This window comes from Pteronotus mesoamericanus, unplaced genomic scaffold (genome assembly GCF_021234165.1).
Source record: "Pteronotus mesoamericanus isolate MK-2021 breed Mesoamerican mustached bat unplaced genomic scaffold, CSHL_Meso_final contig_256, whole genome shotgun sequence".
Taxonomy (NCBI): domain Eukaryota; kingdom Metazoa; phylum Chordata; class Mammalia; order Chiroptera; family Mormoopidae; genus Pteronotus; species Pteronotus mesoamericanus.
In genome coordinates this window covers 3,208,592-3,231,474 of record NW_026555108.1, presented here as the reverse complement: position 1 = coordinate 3,231,474, position 22,883 = coordinate 3,208,592, and the positions used below count along the sequence as shown (strand labels likewise).

At 50.6% G+C, this 22,883-nt stretch overlaps 1 protein-coding gene across 4 annotated transcripts in view; it reads right to left on the bottom strand.

The window, feature by feature from the left end:
• The window catches only part of STARD8 (StAR related lipid transfer domain containing 8), a 74,583-nt gene that overhangs the window by 13,309 nt on the left and 38,391 nt on the right, over positions 1-22,883 (bottom strand). For 2 of the 4 annotated variants that reach the window (XM_054574258.1, XM_054574257.1), the window contains one exon: positions 18-89. In XM_054574258.1, coding sequence (XP_054430233.1) covers positions 18-89 — 72 coding nt within the window. Of the gene's footprint in view, positions 1-17; positions 90-18,724; positions 18,912-22,883 lie in introns of those variants that run through there. The other 2 variants (XM_054574260.1, XM_054574259.1) reach the window with 2 other exon arrangements.

The window sequence follows — 22,883 nt, the reverse complement described above, 5'->3', positions numbered from 1 at the left end:
GGGAGCAGATGCCTTACCTTCAAAGAGCTGAGCATACTGAGGGAATCCTGTTGCTCGCAGCCACTCGCATGCCTTCTTGGCCTCAGCTTCTAAAAAAAATAGGGAGAGAATGAGGTAGAGAAGCAGGGTTAGCGGGATGATGGGTACCTGTTGCCTCACTTCCAGCAGGCAGGCACCTCTAGTTCTGGTGATCTGGAAATGGCAAAAGAAGTTGGGAGAGAGAGACTGGCACATTTGCATCATGTCACAGCCATGAGGCAAATCCAGTGAGGATTTACCATCTACTCCCCAGGCCCTACTCCCTGTATGTCCTGGGAGCCCTCTCTTGAGCCTTATTCCTTACCTGCCCCAATCCCCTCCCACTCTCCTGTCCCTGCCCAAGAACAGAACCTGCCAACAGCAGCACCTCCCAGGACTGTCTGAGGTCAAGGAGTACTGCTGGGGCAGCAGGGCACAGCTGTATCTTCAACCCTCTTCCTTGGGGAGCCATCCCATTCCTCACCCTGGATAGACCGGCCCAATCCAGCTAGGGAGATGAAATGTTTACCAATTATTCTCTTTCCCCTCAGCAAACCTAACATTCTCCAGCAGTCTGAGAACCACATCTCACTGAACACACACAACAAGCTGTGAAGGTTTTACTCTCCCCATTTCCTGGATCTCCAAACCAACTCAAACAGGAAGGGCTCATCTATAGTCTCCCAGTTGATCGGGTAGCAGTACCAGGGCCGGAGTCCAAGTTCAGTCTGACTGTGGCTCAGGGTTCCCTGTTCTGACATGGTGGCTGCCCTGGTGTTCTTCCTCCCCTACCACTCATCAAGTTCCAGCCCTCTCTCCCCTGGGAGCTTCCCAGGACTGCCCCAGCTCTCCCCTGAGGCTGGGCTATTTGCAGCATAACCCAGTGCTGACTGTCACGCTGACACAGTGCTGGCCTGTGGGTGTCTCACAGGGCGATGGCTGGGTCGGCCTCCCGCTTCTGCTCTGGGAGTTCCCGGCCCTGAGCGGGACACCCCTGCCAGCCTCAGTGCAGACGTGCAGCTGGACTAAAGCCACAGAGGAGGCCTTCCTGGCCCAGTGTAGGCTGAGTACCAGCAGCGAAGTCCTGGGACTGCCGAGGCAGCTATTTGTTCCCTACCCAGGTGGTGCCAGGGAGCAATGGGGCTGGGACTTGGGAAGCATTTGTTCCCACGGTGCCCAGCTACCACTTCCTCGGCCCCTCTGGAAGGGGCCAATGCAGGCCTGGGAAAGGATCCAGGTCCCTAGGCAGGTGGTGGTCTGGGAGGTGGGAGGTGGTAATAGCGGCCTGAAGGGACTTCACACCCACCCAGGGAGCATTAGGGGGACACAGTTTTGCTGGTAGGACAGCTGAGCCAGCTGCTACAACCACCCCTAGTCCCTTACTCCAGCCACATGCTCTGGAGAAGGGCCTTCCCCCGCCCCTCAGAGTCCCGCCAAGCAGCCAGCTCTGCTTTCCTGTCATTAAGACAAAGAGGAGGAGCCAAAGGAGAGACCAGATCCGAGTTTCCAGAAAGACGGGCATAGAAGGAAACAGGGACACCTAAAGGGCCATGAGTCTGGCATGGCTACCCGGGTCAGGAACGCCAACCCTCAGGAATCGGCCTACATGTCAGGTCAGGATCACACCCTTGAACTCCACTACAGCCCCTAGTCACTCATGGTTGGAGGCAGAAGAAAGAGGAAGAAACAGGCAGAGAGAAGCACCAGCCGTCTGTTACTCCTGTGCGCCTCCCTAAGCCGAAGGGGGTGGGAGAGCACCGTGCTGAAGGCCTGTACCTTGTCCCATCTGCCTGAGTCATGAGGCCCACATAAGAGTGGATGGGCTGCCTGCTCCCCTAATGCTAAGCAGTGGTGCTAGCCAGGGTTGGCAGGAAGGAGACCAGCTCACTCGGGTGAGCACCACGTTGTTTCATTTACACTTACAGCCATCTAGCCCCTGCTATTCAAAGTGTGGACCAGCAGCATATCAGCATCACCTGGGAGCAGGTTAGACATACAGAGTCAAAGACCTACTGAGTTGAATCTCAATCAAATTGGATCCTCAATCACAATGTGCAGCCCATTAAAGTTTGAGAAGCATTGGCCTAAATCACTTAGCTCAGGGATGCTCATCTTTGGATGCACATGAGAATCAGCTAGGAAGTTTTTAAAATACCAATTCTTCAAGGTCCCATCCCCAGAGGCAGATTTTATTGGACTGTGGTAGAACTCTCCAAATCAGTATTTTTAAAAAGTTACAGTATGGGGCATACTGAAGCCCAAGGGACTTCCCCAAGTCACACAGAGTTAAGTGTTGTAACTGAGATGACAACTCTGATCTTAAAATTCCACATCCAGCACTCTTTGCCCTGGCATTAGGCACACCTGCCATCAGACACTAGGTTAACAAGGGTTTAGACTCAAAGGAACCAACCCCAGGCCCTCAAACTTGTGTTCTGCCCCTTCTGGCCCAGTGGAGCGACACGCCCAAGTTTAAATTCTGGGGCTGTCAGTCACTAGCTCTCCGACATTGGACTAGTTTTTTAACCTCTCTAAGGCTCAGTTTCCTCCTCTGTAAAATATGTGCATTCAGTCAAATACTGGACAGGGGGAAAAAAGAACCCTGACATGTAGTACCAAGCACTCACCAGATCAGTTCCCTCCCCACCGTGACTGAAGCCTCCCAAGGAAAAAGAAGCAGTGGGAGAAAGAGGGCCAGCAAGCATTCCTTTCTGGGTCTACAAAGTGGTGGCATCCATATAACCTTCAGAATTGGAAACCAAATGGTTCAGGGAAGTGAAGTTATGAGGCAGAAGTTTCAGAGGCCACAACAGCTCAACAAGACAAAGGAGCCACGGAGTCCGAAGCAGGGCTCCAGACTGAATCTCCAGCAGCCATCTCTGGCAAGAATCTGGAGAATGTAATAGGTTATTGCCCAACAGGATGTCAGGGACATTGGCTCCCAACAACATACCACCCCATGGAGAGCTGGGAGGCCCTGGGGCCCTCTCCCAGAAGAGCAATCAGGGACATATGTCTTGGTGATTAAGGGCTGAGCTAGTGTGTTTCACCTTCGTCCCTCCCACCCGTCCCAGGCTAGGGGATAGGAGTGACCACCCAGCCCCAGAAGAGTTAATTCACCTGGAGCTAGGGCCCAGGCGGCCCACACTGAAGATTTCCTTATGTGCCCGGCGGGGAGAGTGACACCGGGCAGGCTGAGGCGAGTAATGTAGGAATGTTTGTTTGTGGCCTCTGGTCCGGCCTGTGTCCAGATGTGCAGATTCTAGTAGTTTCAGCCTCTGTATTATGCAAGCTGTACTCTGGCCAAGGCTAGGGTGACATGCCAGGACAGGTCAGGGACGGCAGTCAGTTGGCACAATCTGGATTCCGCTGAGAGTTAGGCCAGACTCTCTCCCTGGGGAGAGGCCCAGCTGAATCAAGCCCAAAGATTAGGCGAGAGGCACACTACAGAGCTGTGAAGTCAAATCAGACCCCAGGACCACACTCACAAGTCTCCTGAAGGGAGCATCAAAGAAGCACCGGCTGAGCAGAAGCCAAGAGGTCAGTGACTGCAGTGTAAGTATCTGCAGTGACACTTACACAGGCCATGTACCAGGGATCCTCTTAGCAGGGAGCATTTCTCTGCGCAGAGAAGTTTGCAATGAGAAAAGCAGTGCTTGTGTCCTTAGGCTGTGCTCTATAAGCGAGAGTAGAATTTACACATCCAGGAGAAAGGCAACAACATTTCCCACAGAGGAAATGCAATAATGCCCAAATATAACTCACTTGGAGAAAAAGCTTTTTCCAACTAAGCCGCTCCTGTACTTGCTGCCTAAGTCATCTTAGACAACTTCATTCTCTAAGCTTTGGCTTTCAAATGTACACAGTGAGGAACAGTAACTTCTCTACCTTCCTGGCAAGTCTGGGTGTGGTCACATTATCTGGTTTTGAAAGTACCTATAGGAAAGCTATCATTAGAGGGGGCTTCCTTTGTTAGGACTACTTGAACTTTGCATTCACATAGTCTCTAAGGCTCAGTTCTGATTGGGTCCTAATTGTAAAGAAGCAAGAAGAGAGAAAGCTAGGATGAAAAGAGAAGGCAAAACTAAGCTTTGGGAAGCCAAGCCTCACCAAGCCAATGTCACCAACTCTACCTTCTTCACACTGCTATTGGGAAACTCTAACCCTTATGCATTGTGGTCACTCAGCGGGCTGTAAGACAGCTGCCCAAGCCCTGGTTTAGCTTGCTTCCTCCCAACCCAAAGTCCAGCTCAGGCCTAGGGACCAGGCAAGACACAGGGCCCAGGACAGGCAATGGGTGGATGTCACTGGGGCCCAGATCAAAGTGTCTTTGTTACAGCTGGAGTAATAACCTCTTGATTCAGGCCGAACATTATAACCTGGGGAACTTGTAAAAATGCCACTGCTGGAACCCCAGTTATGATCAATTTAATAAGAATCTTTGCACCCTGGCTGGTGGGGCTCAGTGGATTGAGTGCTGGCCTGCAAACCGAAAGGTCGCCAGTTCGATTCCCAGTCAGGCACATGCCTGGGTTGCAGGCCAGGTACCCAGCTGTGGGTGTGTGAGAGGCAACCTATCAATGTATCTCTTGCACATCAGTGTTTCTCTCCCTCTCCTTCTCCCTCCCTTCCCTTCTCTCTAAAAACATAAATAAATAAAATCTTTAAAAAAGAGTATATACTACCAATGTGACTCACCACTGTTGATGTTACCTTCAGTCACTTGTCAGTCACCTGGCTGAAAATGTTTGTCAGGCTTCTCCACTGTAAACTTAGTCCCCTCCCCTTCCCATATTGTACTCTGTGGAAGGAAGTCACTGCTCCATCCACACTTCAGAAGTGAAACCTTGGCTGGCTGGCTCAGTTGGTTAGAGCATCACCTCCATAAGCCTGGACTGCAGGTTGAATCCCCCGGTCAGGCCACATAGAAGGAAGTGAAACAACAAAGCTCTGTCTGTCTCTGTCTCTCTCCCTTCCTCTTTCTTTCTCTCTAAAAATCAAAAAATTAATAAATTTAAATAAAAAAAGAATCTTTGGGAACAGGATTAGTTTTTGTTGTTGTTGTTGCTGTTGCTGTTGTTTTTGGAGAGCTCTCCAGCTGATTCTGAAGTACAGCTAAGACAGAAAACCAGCCCTGGTCAATGTGGCTCAGTTGGTTGGAAGGTCATCCCATAATCAAAAGGTTGCGGGTTCAATTTCCAGTCAGGGCACATGCCTAGGTTGGGGGTTCAGTCCCTGGTCTGGGCACATATGATCCCCTGCCCAGGAGCACGTGGAAGGCAACCAACCAATACTTCTCTCGCATCCATGTTTCTCTCTCTCCCTACCTCTCTCTTTAAAAGCAATGGGGAAAAAATGTTCTCGGGTGAGGATTAAAAAAAAGAAAAAAAAAAGATAGAGAACCACTGCCCTAAACACACATGGCCAGTTAAAAAGCCATATAGCATAGGTCTCTAGAAAGACTGTAGCCAGAGGCCAAGCTCAGGCCATTCTAATCACTGGCCCATGTTCTCTCTAGGGCTGAGTACAGGAGCAGGAGAAAGCAATGAGCAGTGATGTGAATGCATATGATAGAATGGGAGCGGGCAGGTCTGTGGGTATTTGTGACCCGCTCCATGAGGCAGCTAGCTTCCAACCCACGTGTCAGCTTCCTTTATCGCACTTAGTTCATCTGGAAAGGCATCTCCTCCACAGCCCTCACAGCAGGATGACTGTCTCCAAAACACGATCTGTTATCGGCACGGCCTCTCCCACCTTCAGGGAGCACAGGAAGAGAGCCAGCATTCTACAGTGTTGGAAAAAGGCCTGCATTGCCCTCATCTGCGCGGAAACCTAAGTTCCCAAAGTGGTCCCTGTGAGGCCAAGCTGGTACCAAGGTAGGTAGAGGGGCTGTCTACCACTCCAAGCCCTGATGTTGCACCTGGCAATTGCCAGGTCCTGACAAGTAGCTCCTTGGATAATTTCTCTTGGTTGATATACGGCCTGTTGTCTTCACCCACACCAACTGCTAGAGAAGGACCTGCTTGAGGAGATGTTGGCCTTTTGCCAGAGGTCTTACATCTCACTCGACCCCAAGTGCCTATGACTAGCCCCTTTCACCCTCCCATAAGGATACACTAAAGGGCCCTACACCACAAGAAGCATGCCCACCCATCCTCAAGCCTTGGATCCCTCAGAGGAGGTGCTTCATCTGAATTTGCACAGAGGGGCAAATTCAAATTCAAATTATGATGGCAGTGACCCAGGCAGAGAGAATGCAACAGGTGACTGCCTGGCTAGGCCACCTCTCTCTCTCTCTTTCTCTTTCTCTCTGGGGAACCAAGGGAGAGGAACCTTCACAGGAGACCCTATTAAAAGCTGTCATGGATTCCAAACCCGCCAAAATTTCACCTCTGGATCCTGGAGTAGATATTCAGGGGGTTCTGCAATACTCTGTCCATGGGAGGTTGAGTACGTTCCTGTCTCTCCCAGATCCTTCTGCTCTTAGCTGGAATTACAACTCTAACTAGATTCTTACAGGGGAGGGAGGCAGAGGGAGGAAGGGAGACAAGACCAAAATAGCTCTCATCCCACATTCCAAACTTCACAGGAGGGGCACCACACCAAGGGCTGCCGGATTTCAAGCGGCCTAGCTTGGCAGTGGCAGACACTGGCTGGCCTCTGGCTCATTAGGTCGATGGGCAGAACTTGGGGCCCCACTACACCTGTTTGGATGCCAACCTCAGTCTCAGCCAGAGCTACAGCTAGATGCCAGCTCCTGGACCCACGTGAGCAACACCTCAGAGTCTCCCTGTCACAACTGAGGCACCAAGAAGGCAAAAAGCCCAGGAGGGTACAGTACTGTGGTACTGAGTGGCAACAGAATGAAGCCACTGAATTTTCTTGCTAGCCAGTGGCAGGTTCACATGTGTGGCTCTCCACTCTAACAGCCCTCTCTCCTCAACATTCCATGCCCAAGGCCACAGGACCTCAGGGATTCTTCAACCAGGGACAATTACCTCCAGGGGAACTTGGGCAATATATGGAGATGTTTTTGATTGTCACAACTGGGAAGTGATACAACTAACATCTACTGAGTAGAGACCAGAGATGCTGCTAATCATTCTACAATGCACAGGACAGCCCCTGCAAACAAGAAACAGTCTGAGTCCAGACATGAAGTATGACACCTTACTTAGGGCCCCACTTAGACACTTCCAGGCAGCCCCACCCCACTTTGGGTATGTCCTGAGGAGTGAGGCAAAGAATGAACACAATATTTAATGGAGGATCCTTATCTTTGGAACACTATGAACACCTTGCAGGGTCAGCCAGGAAGAGGTAGCAGTTCTAGTTTGGAGTTTTTATGTATATGGAATTTATACAAGGAACCACAAACTGAGCCCCTCCCCACCCCATGATGAGGGTTGAGATCCAGTATGCAGCTGCAAGCGAGGGTCATGAGGGAAGGTCATAAGGGCTTGTGGCTCAAGCAGACCTCTGGCCTGCTGGAGCTGCTTAAAACTCTGGATCCAGAGTCAGCCAAGCCTGTGGTCACCTAGGCTAGCACTAGATACAGCAGGGCCAAAGCAGGCAGCTGACATTCCTGCCTGGTCCAGGGCTTCCCTGTGACAGCTAAGGTCAAAGCTGCCACCTGTTCTGAAGCAGTTTCTCCATTAGCTTTTTTGCCCCCAGGGTATCCTGCGCCCCCAATACAGTCCCAGGTGCTCTGACAAGGTCATGGTGGCAAGGAAACACAGGTGTTTTAGTAAGCCATGTGCTAGTCCATCACCTCCAGTCTCCAACCTGGAGGCAAGAGATGCCAGCCTAACCAGTCTGGGGCAGATGTTAGACCAGTGGTAACTGTTCTCTACTGTGGTATGGGAGACTATGGGACTAAAGGTCAGAAGAACTACATTCCTTCAGTAACCTTGGCAAGCTACTACCTCTGTTTGAGTCTCAGTTTCCCCACCTAATAATGGCCATTCCCCAAAATCTAGACCTGGAGCAGAGGTAGTCGTGATTGGCAGTGGGTGGCTGAGTAGGGGATGCTGTCCTCTCCCTGCACATTCTCTTCTGGGAGACTGAAGTGAGAGTCCTCGGCATGGGGGGCACCACCCCTTTTCCTCTCCCAATCCAACTCTCCTGATTTTTCTGCCTCCAAAGGCACCAAACATCTAGGTTTAAATCCCCAGCCATCCTGGTCTGTTTTTTCTCTATATTCGTGTAGTCACCAAGTTCTATCAACTTTTCCATCAAATGGTCACGTTTTCCCATACCCAACCGTGCTCTAGGTTCTCATGCCTGGATTATTTCAGACTTCCAAGTTCCCATCCTCCAGCTTCTCCTTTCAACAGGTCATCCTGCCAGCTACTGCTTCCAAGAGAGCCCAGCTCTGGCCTGGCCACTCTCCTACTCTGCAACCTAACAGGCGCCCCATGGCTCACTGCCCAGGGCAGTTATATCAGACTGCCTTCTACCTGGCGCTTTAGGTTGTCCACACTCTGACCCAGCCTGACTTGAATCTGCAAACTCCTATTATTCGTCAAGACGGAGGCCAAACATCCTCTCCCATGAAGCCTACTTTCCCTGACCTCTCACCAACCTCCTACTACCCAATGGTTCAGTTAAATTCAGTGGCCCCCTACATATTTCCATTATCTTCTCAAAAGCACAAGAGTCTGTCTCCCCAACTCAACCAAAGCTCAACTCCATTGGGTCCTACTGGTCTCTGAATCCTCAATGCAGTGTGGTAATGGCTACTGAATGTTCTGGCAACACCCAGACAGGAAGTCCTGCTTCCCAACTAAACAGTGTGTGTGGGCCTCTGACTCCACCCCTTCTCTGGTTATCCCCACAGCAAGGACACAGAATTGAGCACACACCTGCGCCTCAGTGCACTGGCTGACTGGCAGAACCTTGCCCTGGGGCAAAAACCACAGGGCCAGGAACGCAGGCCCAGAGGTGTGGGAAGGGAAAACAAACAGTCCTTGAAGACGGAGGCATTCTGGCTTCAAGGAGCACTCAGCTCTCCCATCCCCAGCTCCTGCAAGGACATCCAAGCGCACTTTACAGACGGGACATGCGCCATCTCCTGCTTCCCTCTCTTAGCCCGCAAAGTCTTGGCACTCACCCGTTTTGACCCTGTACTACCACTTCTACATCCCACCCCCTTGCCTATTTCCTTTTCCTTTTTCTGAGGCCAAATATAAACTCCTGGCCAGGAAATGCCTTGAAGGAGCCTGTCCCCACCCTGAGATCCAGAGAAAACTGTCTCTGACACAAAGGAAATGGGCTTGAGAGAGGTAGCCTCCTCAGCCCAAGCCTGTTCTCCCTCTGGACACAACGGGACACAACCCCTCCCTGAACACAACCCCTCCCCTGAGGGCTGTGGTCAGCCAGCCAAGCCAGCCAAAGGGAGGGCTGTGGTGCTGAGCACGAAGAGAGAATGAGTACCTAGGGCCTTGGGGGCAAGGGGTGACAACATTCAAGCTCAGACCACCATGGAGGGAGGGGAAACAGAGCTCAAAGTGGTGGCCAAAAAGCTGTGTAAGACCTGAGAGCATAGAGGTTTGGGGGTTCAGTGGGAAGGATAACAGGCTAACAATCTGAAGACACAGCTTTTAGTGCTGGCTGTGCTCACTGTTGATAACAATATTTATAATACTGAATGTAATTATATGTAATTAATAATAGACACTAATATTTACTGAGCACTTATTATGTGCCAGAGTGTATGGGGCAAGACTTAACCTCTCATGCCTCTGTGTCCTCATCTGTAAAACTGTCATATGATCATAGTGTCAACAACATGAGATTTCTGCAAGTCTAAAATGAGATAATAACAGCCAAAATGTCATTGTTCTGTCCCAGGCATTTCTTTAGCTACTTTTTATATGGTTTAAATCACCGAATCTTCACGACTACCCTGTGAGATAAGTGCTCGGATAACCCACCTGACAGATGAGAAAACTGAGGCCCAGCGATAGCAAGAAACTTGCCCAAGGTCAGCAGCTAAGACGTGGTGAACCAAGATGCAAATCCAGGCAGTCTGGTTCCAGAGTCAGAGCCACCAAATTAAAAGCCTCCTCACTAAATAGGGGAAATTGCCTAAACCGCAGACACAAAAAACATATACCAGGGTGTTTACAGTAATGAATCCTTAGCCTGAAGTAAATTCCCATCAGTGGAGAAAGCATCTGATCATCCCACATCTCATTTGGTCCCCACAACAGCTCTGTCCAAAGCACAAGTGGGGAAACTGGGGCTATGAAAGGTTAAGTGGCTTTATCAGACTACAGATGGGGCCAGGAGTCCGCCTAAATGTTCAGAGCCTTCCTGCTAATCTGTTACCATGTCAGCCTCCCTAGGTTCTCCCGTCAAATATACTCCTCCTTGGCTGTGCACTTATTCAACTAATTTTACCTAAGCACTTACTCGGTGCCAGACCCTATGTTAGCACCAACATCTGAAAACTGTAAAATATCCAAATTCCCCTGGAGTACTTGGCCAGAAATGCTACCAGACCCATTCTTCATAGGGAGACAGAGGCTAAGGTGGACTGTCCTTTGCAGGAGCCTCTGGATCTGGTTTGGATGCAAGGTAACAGAGAATGAGCTCAAAAGCAATGGAGCTGGCAGGCAGGACAGCCCGACGGAAGGAAGCTTGGAGCACCCAAGGGCCCCAAGGTGGGAACACTGTGGGGAGGGCTATAGCTTCTGGACAAAAGCCAATGCCCCTCCCACATACCCAATTCTAGCACGGGCCACACCAGCTGGAGGGATCACAAAGTTAATCCAGCTAGCCCTTGCCTATCCCTAACCACCCATACCTTCCAAATAATGCAACACGGTAGTCAAGATAACTCATTAAAATGCCTCTCTCCCCTGATGCCACCCGGCACCCTGGTCTCCATCCCCCAGTGCTGGAAGGTACTAGTCAAGTGAACCTGCTGCTGCTATCAGAACTACCCCCTGCATCTCCGTCCTGTACACCCTCCCCCACCTCAATGCAGCTCTGATTTAGAGCATCAATACCCAGCCTTTGGAGTTTTCTCTCCTGTCCATTTGTCTACCTGGGGAGGGGGGCAGACAATAGATCTGGGGACTGTCTGCACATGAGAGACTGATGGCTGGTGGGCATGATGAGCAGTCAGGGGCAGAAGGGAGATCCAAGCCTCAGCTCTTGCCTCCTGTGCAGGCATCTTGGAAAGAGTGAGGAGAGTCATGGCACAGTGGCTAAGGGTGTGGGCAGTGGGGTCAGTCCGCCAGGGTGGCGATCCCAACCGCATCACTCCCCACCCGCATGACTTTGGGTACGTTCCTCATTTAACCTCTCCTTGCCTCAGTTTCTTCCTGTGTAAAATGGGGATGATGAGAGCCTACCTTATAGCACTGTCATGGGAGCTAAGTAACTTGAAATGCGTCAATTATCTAGAAGCTTTCACTATTATTAGTGTTATTATTAGTTATTATTAGTGTTCTCATTGGTACTACAGCCTGTTGCAGTGTCACAAGTGCCAGTAAAGGAGGCCAGAGGAAGGCCCTGTGGGTAAGCATGGCTAGGAACAGCTTTTCTGGATGGTGAAGGTGGACTCTGAAGGGACAGAAAACTATAGACCTAAGGCCCAGGAGCTGGCAGGTTTGAGCACAACACATCTCCAGTTCAGTGAAAAAAGTACTACTAAACAATGACAACAAGAAGAATTCTGTTCATACTGTCGGCTCTAATACTGAACAACCCCATGAGGTAAGTACATATCTCCATTTTATAGCTGACCAAACGGAGGAGGCTCACGGGCATTGAGTCATTTGCCCAATGTCACACAATACTGCAAATACCAGAGCACCCACTCTTCATGACGGGGACTGTGCGTACAACTCAGGTCCACAGGCCCCTCTTTGTTTTTCCCATTTAGAAGGCCCTACTCAGGTGGGGGCCACTCAGGCCAGATGTCTGGGGCAACGGCTTCACAAGCTCCCTGCCCCTGCCCCAGCCTCACTGACCTCAGCCTGGAGCAGAAAGGCTGGCTGCAAGCCCCCATCTCACACCTCAGACAGCTCAGCCTTTGGCCAGCCCAGATAAAGAACAGGAAATCCTCAGCCACCTCCCCGGGAGGTCGTTCCCTCAACCATGGGAATAGACTGCAGCCTGGACACAAGTTCCCCTGTTGCCTTGGCTGGCAGGGGTGGTTTGGGGAAAACAGGGAGGACCGAGTGTCAGGAGACCTGGGTTCCAACTGCTTCCTCCCCGTAGACCATGCCCTTCCCCCTGCCTGGGCCTCAGGTGGAGATCAAGAGGCTCACACAGGGGGATCATACCATTTATCTTACTGGGCCGCTCTGACAACAGAATGGGACTGTGGAAGTGAAAGTGCCTTAGAAACTTGAAAGACAAGGGAGGATTCATCGTTGTCATGGTCACTGACTGCTACAAGAGGAATGACTGGGTTGGTGTTTCTCCCTGTCTGATTCACCCTTCTAGGCTCCACTGTGGGCATGGCTCATACTCATTTCCGGCTTCAATGCTCCTTAAAATATCCCCTTCCCCCAACCCCCACAAGCTCAAAAGAAAGCAAGTGGCAGGAAAGCAGTATACACTGGCAGCCCCCACAGAGTACACTGCAGTCAACTCATCAAGAGGAGTGCCTCCTGTCACCAGGACTGCCCTTAGCTCTGCGGGCACAGGAAGGTGGCCTTCCCCTCCCAGGGCCCCCCAGTCATGGGAGCTGGCTGGACCTGAGTGATGAACAAATCAGAGAGAGCGGTATGTGGTGCTTGGACCCAGGATTCTGTAGTTCAGAAAAAGATCATGGAACACGCTCCTGGAAAAATTCAGGCTAGAAATAACCAGATGAGAGTGAGGAGCTTCTAGAGCCCCATGTCCCACCCCAAGGGCCACAAACAGTATGTGCAGAGGACAGTAATGAAGCTGGGAAGGAGACTGGCCCCAGGTCTCTGGAAGAGCAACTGGAAGAGCTGAGGCTGTTTGGCCTGGAGAAGATGCAGTGGGGACTTAGGTTCTACCCTCAGAACCCTGAAGGTCAGAGAGAGCAGGCAGGTGGTCACAGGAAGCAGAGCCGGGGCCCAGGGGTAGAAGTCACAGGGAGACAGAGTTCAGCTCAACATAAAATATAACTTTTGGACATTCTATGGATGACAGAAACTGCCTTGAAACATTGCACTCCTAGGCACTGAAGATGTGTGAACACGAATTCCACAAGTGCTTGGTGGGAAGACCCCAGCTGCAGAAGGTTAAGTTGGACCAAATGCCCTCTAAAGGTTCTTCTTCATTGAGCTCTGTCTGCTTCCTACCTCTGGGGCATTATGGGAGAAAGCATAAAGGTGACTGGAGCCAACTAGGCCCTCAGCTGGTTCCCACAGAGACCTGGGATCCCCACAGCACCTTGGGCTGGTACTACCCAGGGGAAGCAGGTCACTCATTAACTTGCAGCTCAATGGGCCAGAGGGTAGCCAGCTGGGACAGACACAAACATGGGGAGGGGCTAGAGATCACACTGCACGAAAGCCCATGCTCAAGGAAAACCCAAGCTGTGGCAGTGCAAGATCCCGCATGCCCAAACTGATCAGCCAGCTGAGGACATTTAGTGACTGGACCTGGCCAAATTTCAAGCAAGCTCACCTTTGCCTGGTGGGTAGGAAAAGGGTATTCACTGGGAACACATACTTTCATAGCTGAAAGGGAGCCTGGGAGACGGCTGAGTCTGTGCCAGCTGCCCTTCCCATTTTAAAGATGTGGGAACTGAGGCCCACAGAAAGCAAAAGTCTTCTCTAACGTCACTCATGAAGAGGTAGCTATGGAGAGGCACACCTAGAAGCCAGGTTTCCTGACTCTGTAGTGAGACCCATAGGGTTCATGAAAGGTTGATTCCTTCTCTTCTCGCTGACACTGCGGAAAATGGCTTGTGGTCTAGAGCTTTCTAAATTGGACCTGGGTCCTAGCCTGACCCTTCCCAACTCTCACGGCCTGTCAACATGTAGGCTTTCTGAGGAAGGTCTCCTCTTGCAGCCTGGCAGCAATAGTGTGGCTGGCATCTCATGTCCCAGCCTGGTGTGGAGGGGCCCACAGCTGTGCTGAAACAGACACACACACGGCCCCATCCCACCCCCAGTAATGGCAGGTCCTTTGCATGGGCATATCTCGCTCTCTCAGACTTTTAAAATTGAGATTGGGGGCTCAACTGCTCCCGGAAACACTCTAACCCCCCTTCTGACTCTGACGCCAAAAAAAAAAAAAAAAAAAAAACCCTTACTCCACTGCCCGGCGGAATCCCTGTCAACTCAATTCCTTCGCTACCTAAGCTGAATGTGTGTCCTTGAAGCAATGTGAACAACTACTTCTGTTTACCCAAGCGAAGACAGAGGGGCAGAAGTTCAATTGGCCCCAGAAGTTCCCGTGACTGAATGTTTGTTAATGTCCCCTTGGAAGAAGGTGACGGTTCATGATGGGGTCCCTTTAAGGCCTGGGGTGGACAAGGAATTGGTTAATGGCCATCCCCAAGAGGTGACTTTCCAAGGTGGTTATTATGTAGCTCAATCATTAACCAAGCAGTGGCAGGACCCCAGGCTTGTTGGAAAAAAGCCACTCCTTTCCCAAGGACAGACCAAGAGCAGGAGGCCACAGACAGGGAGAGCACTTGTGGGGTCTTTCTGTATCTCTCACAGCCTGCTCTGGGGTAGTGGAAAGAGAGGCCCAGTGAGGGAAGTTCTCCCTCATCCCACACGAGGGTGGGGAGGGCTGGCCCGGATACAGAGGAAGTCAGCACACCCTTACTGGGGCGGGAGGGAAAAGCGAGACAGTGAGGGTTTTTATCATGAATGAGAGAGGAAGCTCCAAGCTGGGCCATGGCGATTAGATGACAAGTTGGGAAAGACGCTCATCCTGAATGCATCCTGTTTTGCTCCAAACTGGCCTCAGGGGCCAGGAACAGGGGAGGGGCGGGGAGGAGAGTAGCCTCCCAGGAACTCTCCCAGGCCTGCTGACCTCAAGCTCCTGGATGGCCCCTGGATGGGGGGATGAGGTGGCAAATGGGAGAGTTAGAAGTCCCATTTACCGATTAGAGAACCAGGGCACAGAGTTTGCACAAGAAGCCTCCACGAGGCAGCCTCGGAGCTGGAGCCCCAGAGACAGGGCGGCTGTGCTGTAAAATGAGGGCTAAAGCTCCATAATCCCTCCAGCTCGAACCTTTCCTGAGCCTCCCTTCCAAGGTTCAGCTCAAATGTCACTGCCTCTGTCAGTCACCTTCCCCTTAATCAAAAGCACTTGCTCCCTGGTCAGGCCTCCCAGGGCAGAACGCCCTCCTAAACAACTGGAAATATGAACACTGCCAGGATACGTGGTGGTATTAAGGGACTTTTAGTTGGCAATAATGGTACCGTGGCTATACTTTTTTGAGACCCTATCTTTTAGAGCTACATATTGAACAATTTATGGATAAATTGGTAAGGTGTCTGGGATTCATTTCAAAATAACAAGAAAGATGGAGGTATAATTAGGGCAGGAGAAGCCATGGACTAATGGCTATTAAAAGTGGGTGATGAGTATATGGGGCCTTGTTAACTAACAATATCTCTACTTTTATATATGTTTGAAATTATTTAACTTTTAAATTTATTTTTAGAGAGATGGAAGGGAGGGAGAAAGACGGAAACATCAATGTGTGAGAGAACATGAATCAGTTGCCTCTTGCATGCACGCCAACCAGAGACCAGGTCTGCAACCCAGGCATGTGCCTTGACCAGGAATCGAACCGGTAACCTTTTGCTTTGCGAGACAATGCTCAACCAACTGAGCCATGACAGTCAGGGCTGAAATTCTGCATAATATGTTTTTTAAAAGCACTCATCAAGGTAAGGACTTGGAATGTCATGTATTATCTATGCCACTAACTTCCAAACTAGATGGTAGATTCCCTGAGGGTGGTATTACAATCTGTGTCCTCCACAAGACCGAGCATCAAGCCTGGACTTAATCATCTGTACAGAACCTGGTGGTTTACAAAGCACCTGGTGATGGATCACCTCATTTAATCCACTGAAATTGAAAAAGTAGGGAGAAAAACCAATAGTCTGAAAGGTCAAGCACAGTGGCAGAGCCTGGATCCCCTGTACTCTGCCGCATACCATCCTGGACCCCCCAGGAACTTAACGCCCAGTTCTACAGTCCCTGCCAGTTGAAGTAACAGGTACAGCAACAGTCAGCCTGCAAGTTCCCAAGGTGGAGTGCTGGGCAAAAAGAGACTTAGCATACAAACACAGCTCTTCAGATTGTGACAATCCATACTGTGGTTTCCAACCCACTGATTCAAGTTTACCAGGACCAACTCCCCTTCCTACACACACATACGCACACAAACTGAGACCCTAAAGTCATAGATGAGTAGAGCCTTAATAGACAATTGACACAACCATATGCACAGCCCTCTGTTCAACTACTCTGTTTACGGTTGCAGGGTGAGGCTCACACTTCCCCTCCAGAAAACCCTTTCATCTTTGAGATCCCCAATCTCTATTTTACATGATAACAGTCTCCCAAAGACCCAGGGCTATGATACTCAGCCTATCGAAAGAGCCCCGAGGAAAAAGTTCTCCCCATTCTATTCAAGCCAGAGGCAACTCCTTTCAGCAAGAGACTCCTCACCAGGCCTTTGTTGAATCTGGGCTGCAAGCAGGGAGCTCCAGCAGTCTCCTAGCCAAACGCATCAGCAGCTGCAACAGCATCCTGACCAGAAAGACTCTGTCCTCTCCTCTCTTGGTGCCTTCTGACTTTCCTATCACTGCTGATATCCCTGTACTTGGCTCCAGGAGTCCCCTGCTCCTTCTCTAATCAATAGCCCTAAAAATGAAGTTGTAAAACTTCAAGAAGAGAGAGAGGGTCAATATTTGGGCTTCCATGTGCCAATTTCTTTGCTCCTCTGCTAAAACTGAGAAGGCATTGTGCTTTAATAAGGAAGCCTCACCCCCAACACGCACACAGGTTACACAGCCCCTTTGCACAACTTTAGCCCTTCTTTTAGCTCTAAACACCTCCAGATGTCTCATATCCCAACAGTCTTTTCTCTCCATATCAGGGAGGGGAGCCACAGACACACAGACAGGGTTAGCATAATTCTCCAAGAGGCACTTAAGGGGTACTGAGAAAGCAAGCAAATTGGAGAGACCAAACACATTCTGTCCACGTAGTATTTTCTAGCCCTAACTACAGAGGCCCAGGGGAGCAGAAATCCCAATCTCAAATCCAAAGCACAGTTGGGAAAGGTGAAATCCCAGAAATGAGGATCAGCCCAGATTGTCCCGCGATGTGGTAGCTGTAGCTTTAGGCTGAAACAGTCCCCCGCCCCCAGCCTCATCATCTCCATCACACACTTCCCACTTGCTCCATCAGCTACTCAGAAACCACCTGCAACCCCCACCTTCTCTGCACCCTTGGACTGCCTGCCTTCTCATCCCCAGACAAAAATTGTCTTCCTCCATTCCAGGAAGATGAAAGTGAAGGAAAAATTCAGAAAGCAATAAGACAGATGGTGGGTGGGAACAGCAACCACTAGAGTGGGAATGGGAACAAGTCCCACAGTAGGAGTCAGGGTTTGAAAATAGCCTTGGGTGTGATTCATCATCCTCTTCTCTGGTCGGCAGACCTCGGTGCTCCAAGTGGGAAGGAAACAAGCCAGGTCCCTCCAGCCCAACCTCTGGGGAAGGGGGTTCTGTCTTGGCTCCATCCTTCCCGACCTTCAGCCTGTCCACTCACCCTCCCCACCACCACTAGTTTTCTAGCTGGCTTAGCTGCATAATCATGAAAAAACTCTCCCTCTGCATAGCTCCTCTCACCCCAAGCATCTCAGAGACAACCTTTCGCCTGCCAGTTAGGAGCCCAGAGCCATGTAGAGAGTCACCAAATGTACGGGTGGAAGAGACCAGCCCTTTAGGTCCTGAAATCTAGCTAACCTACCATCGTAATTGTGGTGGAAAACACTGTGGCACTCAGAAGGTGCATGACTCTCCCACCGTCAGGTGAATTAGTGGTTGAACCCCGGTTTCCTGAGTCATAATTCACTGCTGGACTTTAAAAGAATCTTGGGAGAAGAGAAATGGAGAGAATCCCAGAAGATCTAATTTGGAAATTTCAAAGAACCTCTACTAAAAGGCTCAGCGGTTCTCTAATCCAAAACCATTTTGAGGAAACTGAGCCCTGAAAGATGCGACTTATCCAAAGGTTTTCACTTAATGAGGAAACTGAGCCCTGAAAGATGAGACTTATCCAAAGGTTTTCACTTGACCCCTGCAGCTACCCTAATACCAGGAAAGTACGGGCATTTCTCAGAAGGGAAGGCACTGGCAGAGGGAAAGCCCATACCGCCCGACCAATGGCTTCCTGGAAATGCCCTCAAACACAGAGGAAGGAGGAGAGAGTAGGAGAAGCGGCATGACCCGGGCGCGGAGCCAGGAGCCCCGCCGCCCCCGCCTAGCTCCAGCCCCCCTCTGAAACCCCAGAGCGACGGCTCCGGACTCCAGCCAGGCCCGCGGATAACGGGCGGGTAGCCGTCTTCCACCACGCCACTCATAGGGCTTTGCTGGGAGAAACACGGCCAACAGGCTCGGGGGGTCCCCCAATATCGGCCACTCCGACCCCAAATTCCGGGACAAAGGTGGCTTGGCTCGCTTCCCCTGCGTAGGTCCGGATGTCCCCATGCTGTCGCCCCAACTCCTACCTGGAGGCCGCGTCCACGGTCTTGGGTCAGAGACCCAGACACAGCTGCCAGCGGGCAGGAAGCGAGCGCAGGCGGGACTACCCCGTCCTGGGAACGCGCGGAGCCTGGGGTCGGGCGGGGGTAACGGTGCCAGCCAGAGAAGCAGCTGCCGCAGCTTCTTAGCTGTTGTCAACCCGAGGCCACTCTCAGCAGCAGGTGGGGAGGGAGTCCCGGAGAGTAGGGCAGTCAGGATGCCCCGCCCACCTAGGGCCCTCGACCAATGAGGGTGCAGTCCGGCCCACAACACTCCTCAGAAAGTCGTCCAAATTGTGGGGGGCGGGGCTCTGCCGTCTAGCTCCTCCTCCTCGCTGCGGGGTTGGGGGCGGCGGCGGCGGCGGCGGTGGTGGTAAAGGTGCTAGTCCAGAGCCAGGGACTGAGTGAAGGAGTGAATGGGCCAAGGGACACTCACTAATATTTATTGAGGTCTGTATGTACATGGCACCGTGTGGGGGATTTAAATACATTTGCCATGTCCACAGGAGGGTTCAGTGGCTTGCTGAGGATAATTTACCGGGAGTTCAGAAGACAACTTTCCCGTGAGATCTGATTAATAGAGACAACCAAGAGAGAACACGGACATTAGACGTTTGAGCAGGAAGTTGCCATTACCCCCTTGCCAGGCTCCAGCATTCTGCAACTTCCCCACTACCCCCAGCTTTCTATCCCAAGTTCAAACTGTACCTCTGCAGAGAAATGCATGGAAAACTTGGGGGCATCTGCATTATTCACAGCAGCAGAGAGCTCCCAAGAGTTGTGACAGCAAGTGCCACAAGAAAGCCCATTTAAATTCATTAAGAAACAGTGTTAAGATTTCATTTCTCTCTTGCCTTTCCTCACAAGGGTCCAACACAAGTTCACAACCTTGACTTCATTGGTGAATTGCAGACTCCTACTAGCCAGGGATGGGAGCACCCAAGAGCCCATGCATCCAACCACCATCCTCCACATTTACAAGTACAGAAACTGAGAAAAGATGACTCACTTAAGTTTACCCAGCAAATCCATGGCAGGGACAACACCTGCACACTGGTTATTTTGTCCATACCTAACAGATGGGAGAAATGAAGCCGAGGCTCTTAGAAAGCAGGGACTGCATTCATCTAATTTGTTTGCCAAAGTACCGAACACAGATAAGAGCAAAATTTAGTGATTCTTAGCACAGAAACTTTCTTAAGGTCACCAGAGGCAGTGGTAGAGCCAGACTTAGTGCCAGGTGCCTCTTCCTGCCTGACCTTCAGTCCACAAGGGCAAACTGGAATTCTCCTACCTTCTTTCCCTGCTAGCCCTGATGAGAATCAGAGGAGAAATGATGAAGCAAGGTTACCTCAAGTGTGTACCCTTCCTTTCCTCTCAATGGCAAGATTTCAGGTGGTACTTTGTTCAAGATTAGTCACATCCCTGTGTGTCTTGGATGTGGATGTCCATGCACCAGAATTCACTCCAGGATATAAAATCCTACCCAGAGTCAGGTATACTTATGATGGGTGGGAAGAAAGACCTCTTTTCTGAGTCTAGGCTGTTATATCTCTAAGCATCCCTAAGGCTCTGAGTTGGAGCCAAACTTATCATTATCATGCTTCAGGAAAATGCTAGAAGGATATAAAAGTGTAGGCCCTGTAATGATCCTGCAGCTTCCTTAGGGGCAGGAAACCATGTCAGAGCTGATTCTTTCCACCCCATGGCACCAAGCAGTGCCTACAGCAGTTTCTAAGTAATGTTTGCTAATGGGTGAGTGAATGGCAAGAGATATGCAAAGGACAACAATGAAGAAATTACAATCATATGAATAATAGCAAGCCCAACTTATCTTTTAGTAGATACATTTAAATAAATCAGATATGATGGGCTCTGAGACACCCAGTTCTTCTTCTTTTTTTTTTTTAAGGCAATCAAACCAAAAAAACTACAGAGAGTACAAAAAGTACAAAAGGTACAAAAAGAGCAATTGCTATAAATAACTAGAACAAGAGCTTCCCAGTGTCTGGCACAGAGTAGATACTCAATAAAAATACCTGTCGAGTAACTTGAGTGAACACAATAGTCAGGAAAAGTTACAGTCTTAATATTTTCCATTCACACTGTGACATTTTGAAATGACCCAAGTGATGTCTGGGCTATTTCTTTGGGTCTTGTTGGATCTTCTTCCCCTATCCCATGAGCTTCAGAAAGGCAAGAAGAACTCAACCCCTAGAAAGACAAAGATAGCTCATCTCTTTCAATCCCTCCATCGTCTCTTGCTCTCCAAGCCACCTCAACCCCTCCAACCTAAGCTAGAATCTTGCATATGGTGCCTGGAACGGATGAGTAAATGGTACCTTTTCAAAACTTCCTTTCTCCATCTTCAGTGGCTCTGGAGATAACTGGAGCCTTTAGATCCTTGGTTTCGCTTTTTCTACAAGCCCCCACTCTTGCCAGTGTATCCTATAGTACTGCTGCTGCTGTCCTGGATGCATGCTCAACCACCAAGCAAGAAAACAGAGTGCGTGAGGGCTGGCTGACGGCAGACGCAAAAGCTTTGGGGTGCATGCATGCATGCATGTGTTCCTATGCCCAAGCCATGGGGCTTCCCTCATTCTACCATGACTGCATCAGGCAAAAGGCAGGAAAATGGATTCTGGAGCCAGACAGCCTGGGTACAAACCCCAACTCTGCTACTAACTAGCTGTGTGATCTTGGGCAAATTACTTTCCAATGTCCTATGATTCAGTTTCCTCATCTGTCAAGTGTGCACGATAATCACAGCCCTGACCTTATACAGCTGTTGAGCAGATCCACTGGTCTAAATCACACTTAGAATGTTGGCTGGCACATAAAAAGTGCTTCTAAGTGTTAGACACAGTGACAGCGCTGGATCAGGAAGTGGAAGAACTGGGTGTTAGTCTCAGCTCTCCCACTTTCTGGCTGTGTCACCCATGCATGGTAAGTCATTGTGTGCTCCAACCATCAGTCCCTTCACCTGTTGAAGGAAGGTAGAGCACAACCCCCCAGCAGGCAGAGTTGAGACAATGAATGTGAGGGTATACTGTAAAGGGTGGCGACAGGTGGCAAGATGGCAGTGAATGTGTTGCAGAGCTAAGCTTTACTGCAGGGCTAATCAGCCCTTTTTTTCTAGGCGGTGGCAGAGAGAAACTCCATATGCTATTACCCTGAGCCTCATTCCAAGACATCTGGGTCCCAATAAGTGCCTATCAGAGGGCTTACAGCAGTGCCTACACCCCTCCCTGCCTAGGAATGGGGGTTCCTGAGGCTGCTGCAGGCAGCCCTACATCCCCACTCTGGAATGGCTGAAAGTAACTTCAGGAAGAAAGCAAACAGACCTTTCCACTACTCTTTTCCATGGAGCTCAAGGAGCAGCAGCAAATAATTCCAGGAAACTCAGCCGGGAAGAAAAAAAGGGGAGAAGAAGCCTGAGGGGAAAATGAATTACACTCGGACAGGCCCGTCCAGCACAGGACCACGGGCGCCTTCACACTAGCACACACATTCCTGCATGCCTCATCGAAAGCCCACCCATCAGGCCTGGGAGGGTAAAGGCCTACTCCCTGGTGGTTCGGAGCCCCCACCCAGCCTCATGAAAGGGGGCTATTGATCAGGATCCCACAACATGGGACAGTTAGTTACGGCTCATCAAAAAAAAAAAAAAATTCTGAGAAGCCATGGCAATGGCAGAGGGGTGTGAACTAAGAGGGGCAGCCAGAGTTGGGCCAGACATGGGGAGGCAGAGAGGTGATGGTGGGAGGGGCTTGCAAAGGTGAGTGGCACACAGGCACCTCACTGAGTGAGCATTGCTAAGTGGGGGGTGGAGGCCAGAGACCTAGGTCCTGAGAGGAGTACAAAGAACGCTTCTCAGCCCACGGTCCAGGGACTACTGTGGGGGTGCTCACTCCACACACCAGAGACCCTGGAAGAGGGAGCTCTGTGCTGGGCTGGGAGCTTTGGGCTGGCTGTGTGGGGAGCTGGAGCACTGGCCAAGCCAGGCACAGGCCTGGGGAGTTTCAGAGGTCACTTAACCCCTCTGGGCTCCCCTTTCTTAAGCGAGGTCACAGAGGCACTTATTCCCTCCCACCTGCCTCCTAGAGCCGTTGAGAGGAAAGGGCTGGGGCAGCTCATGAGGCCTCCA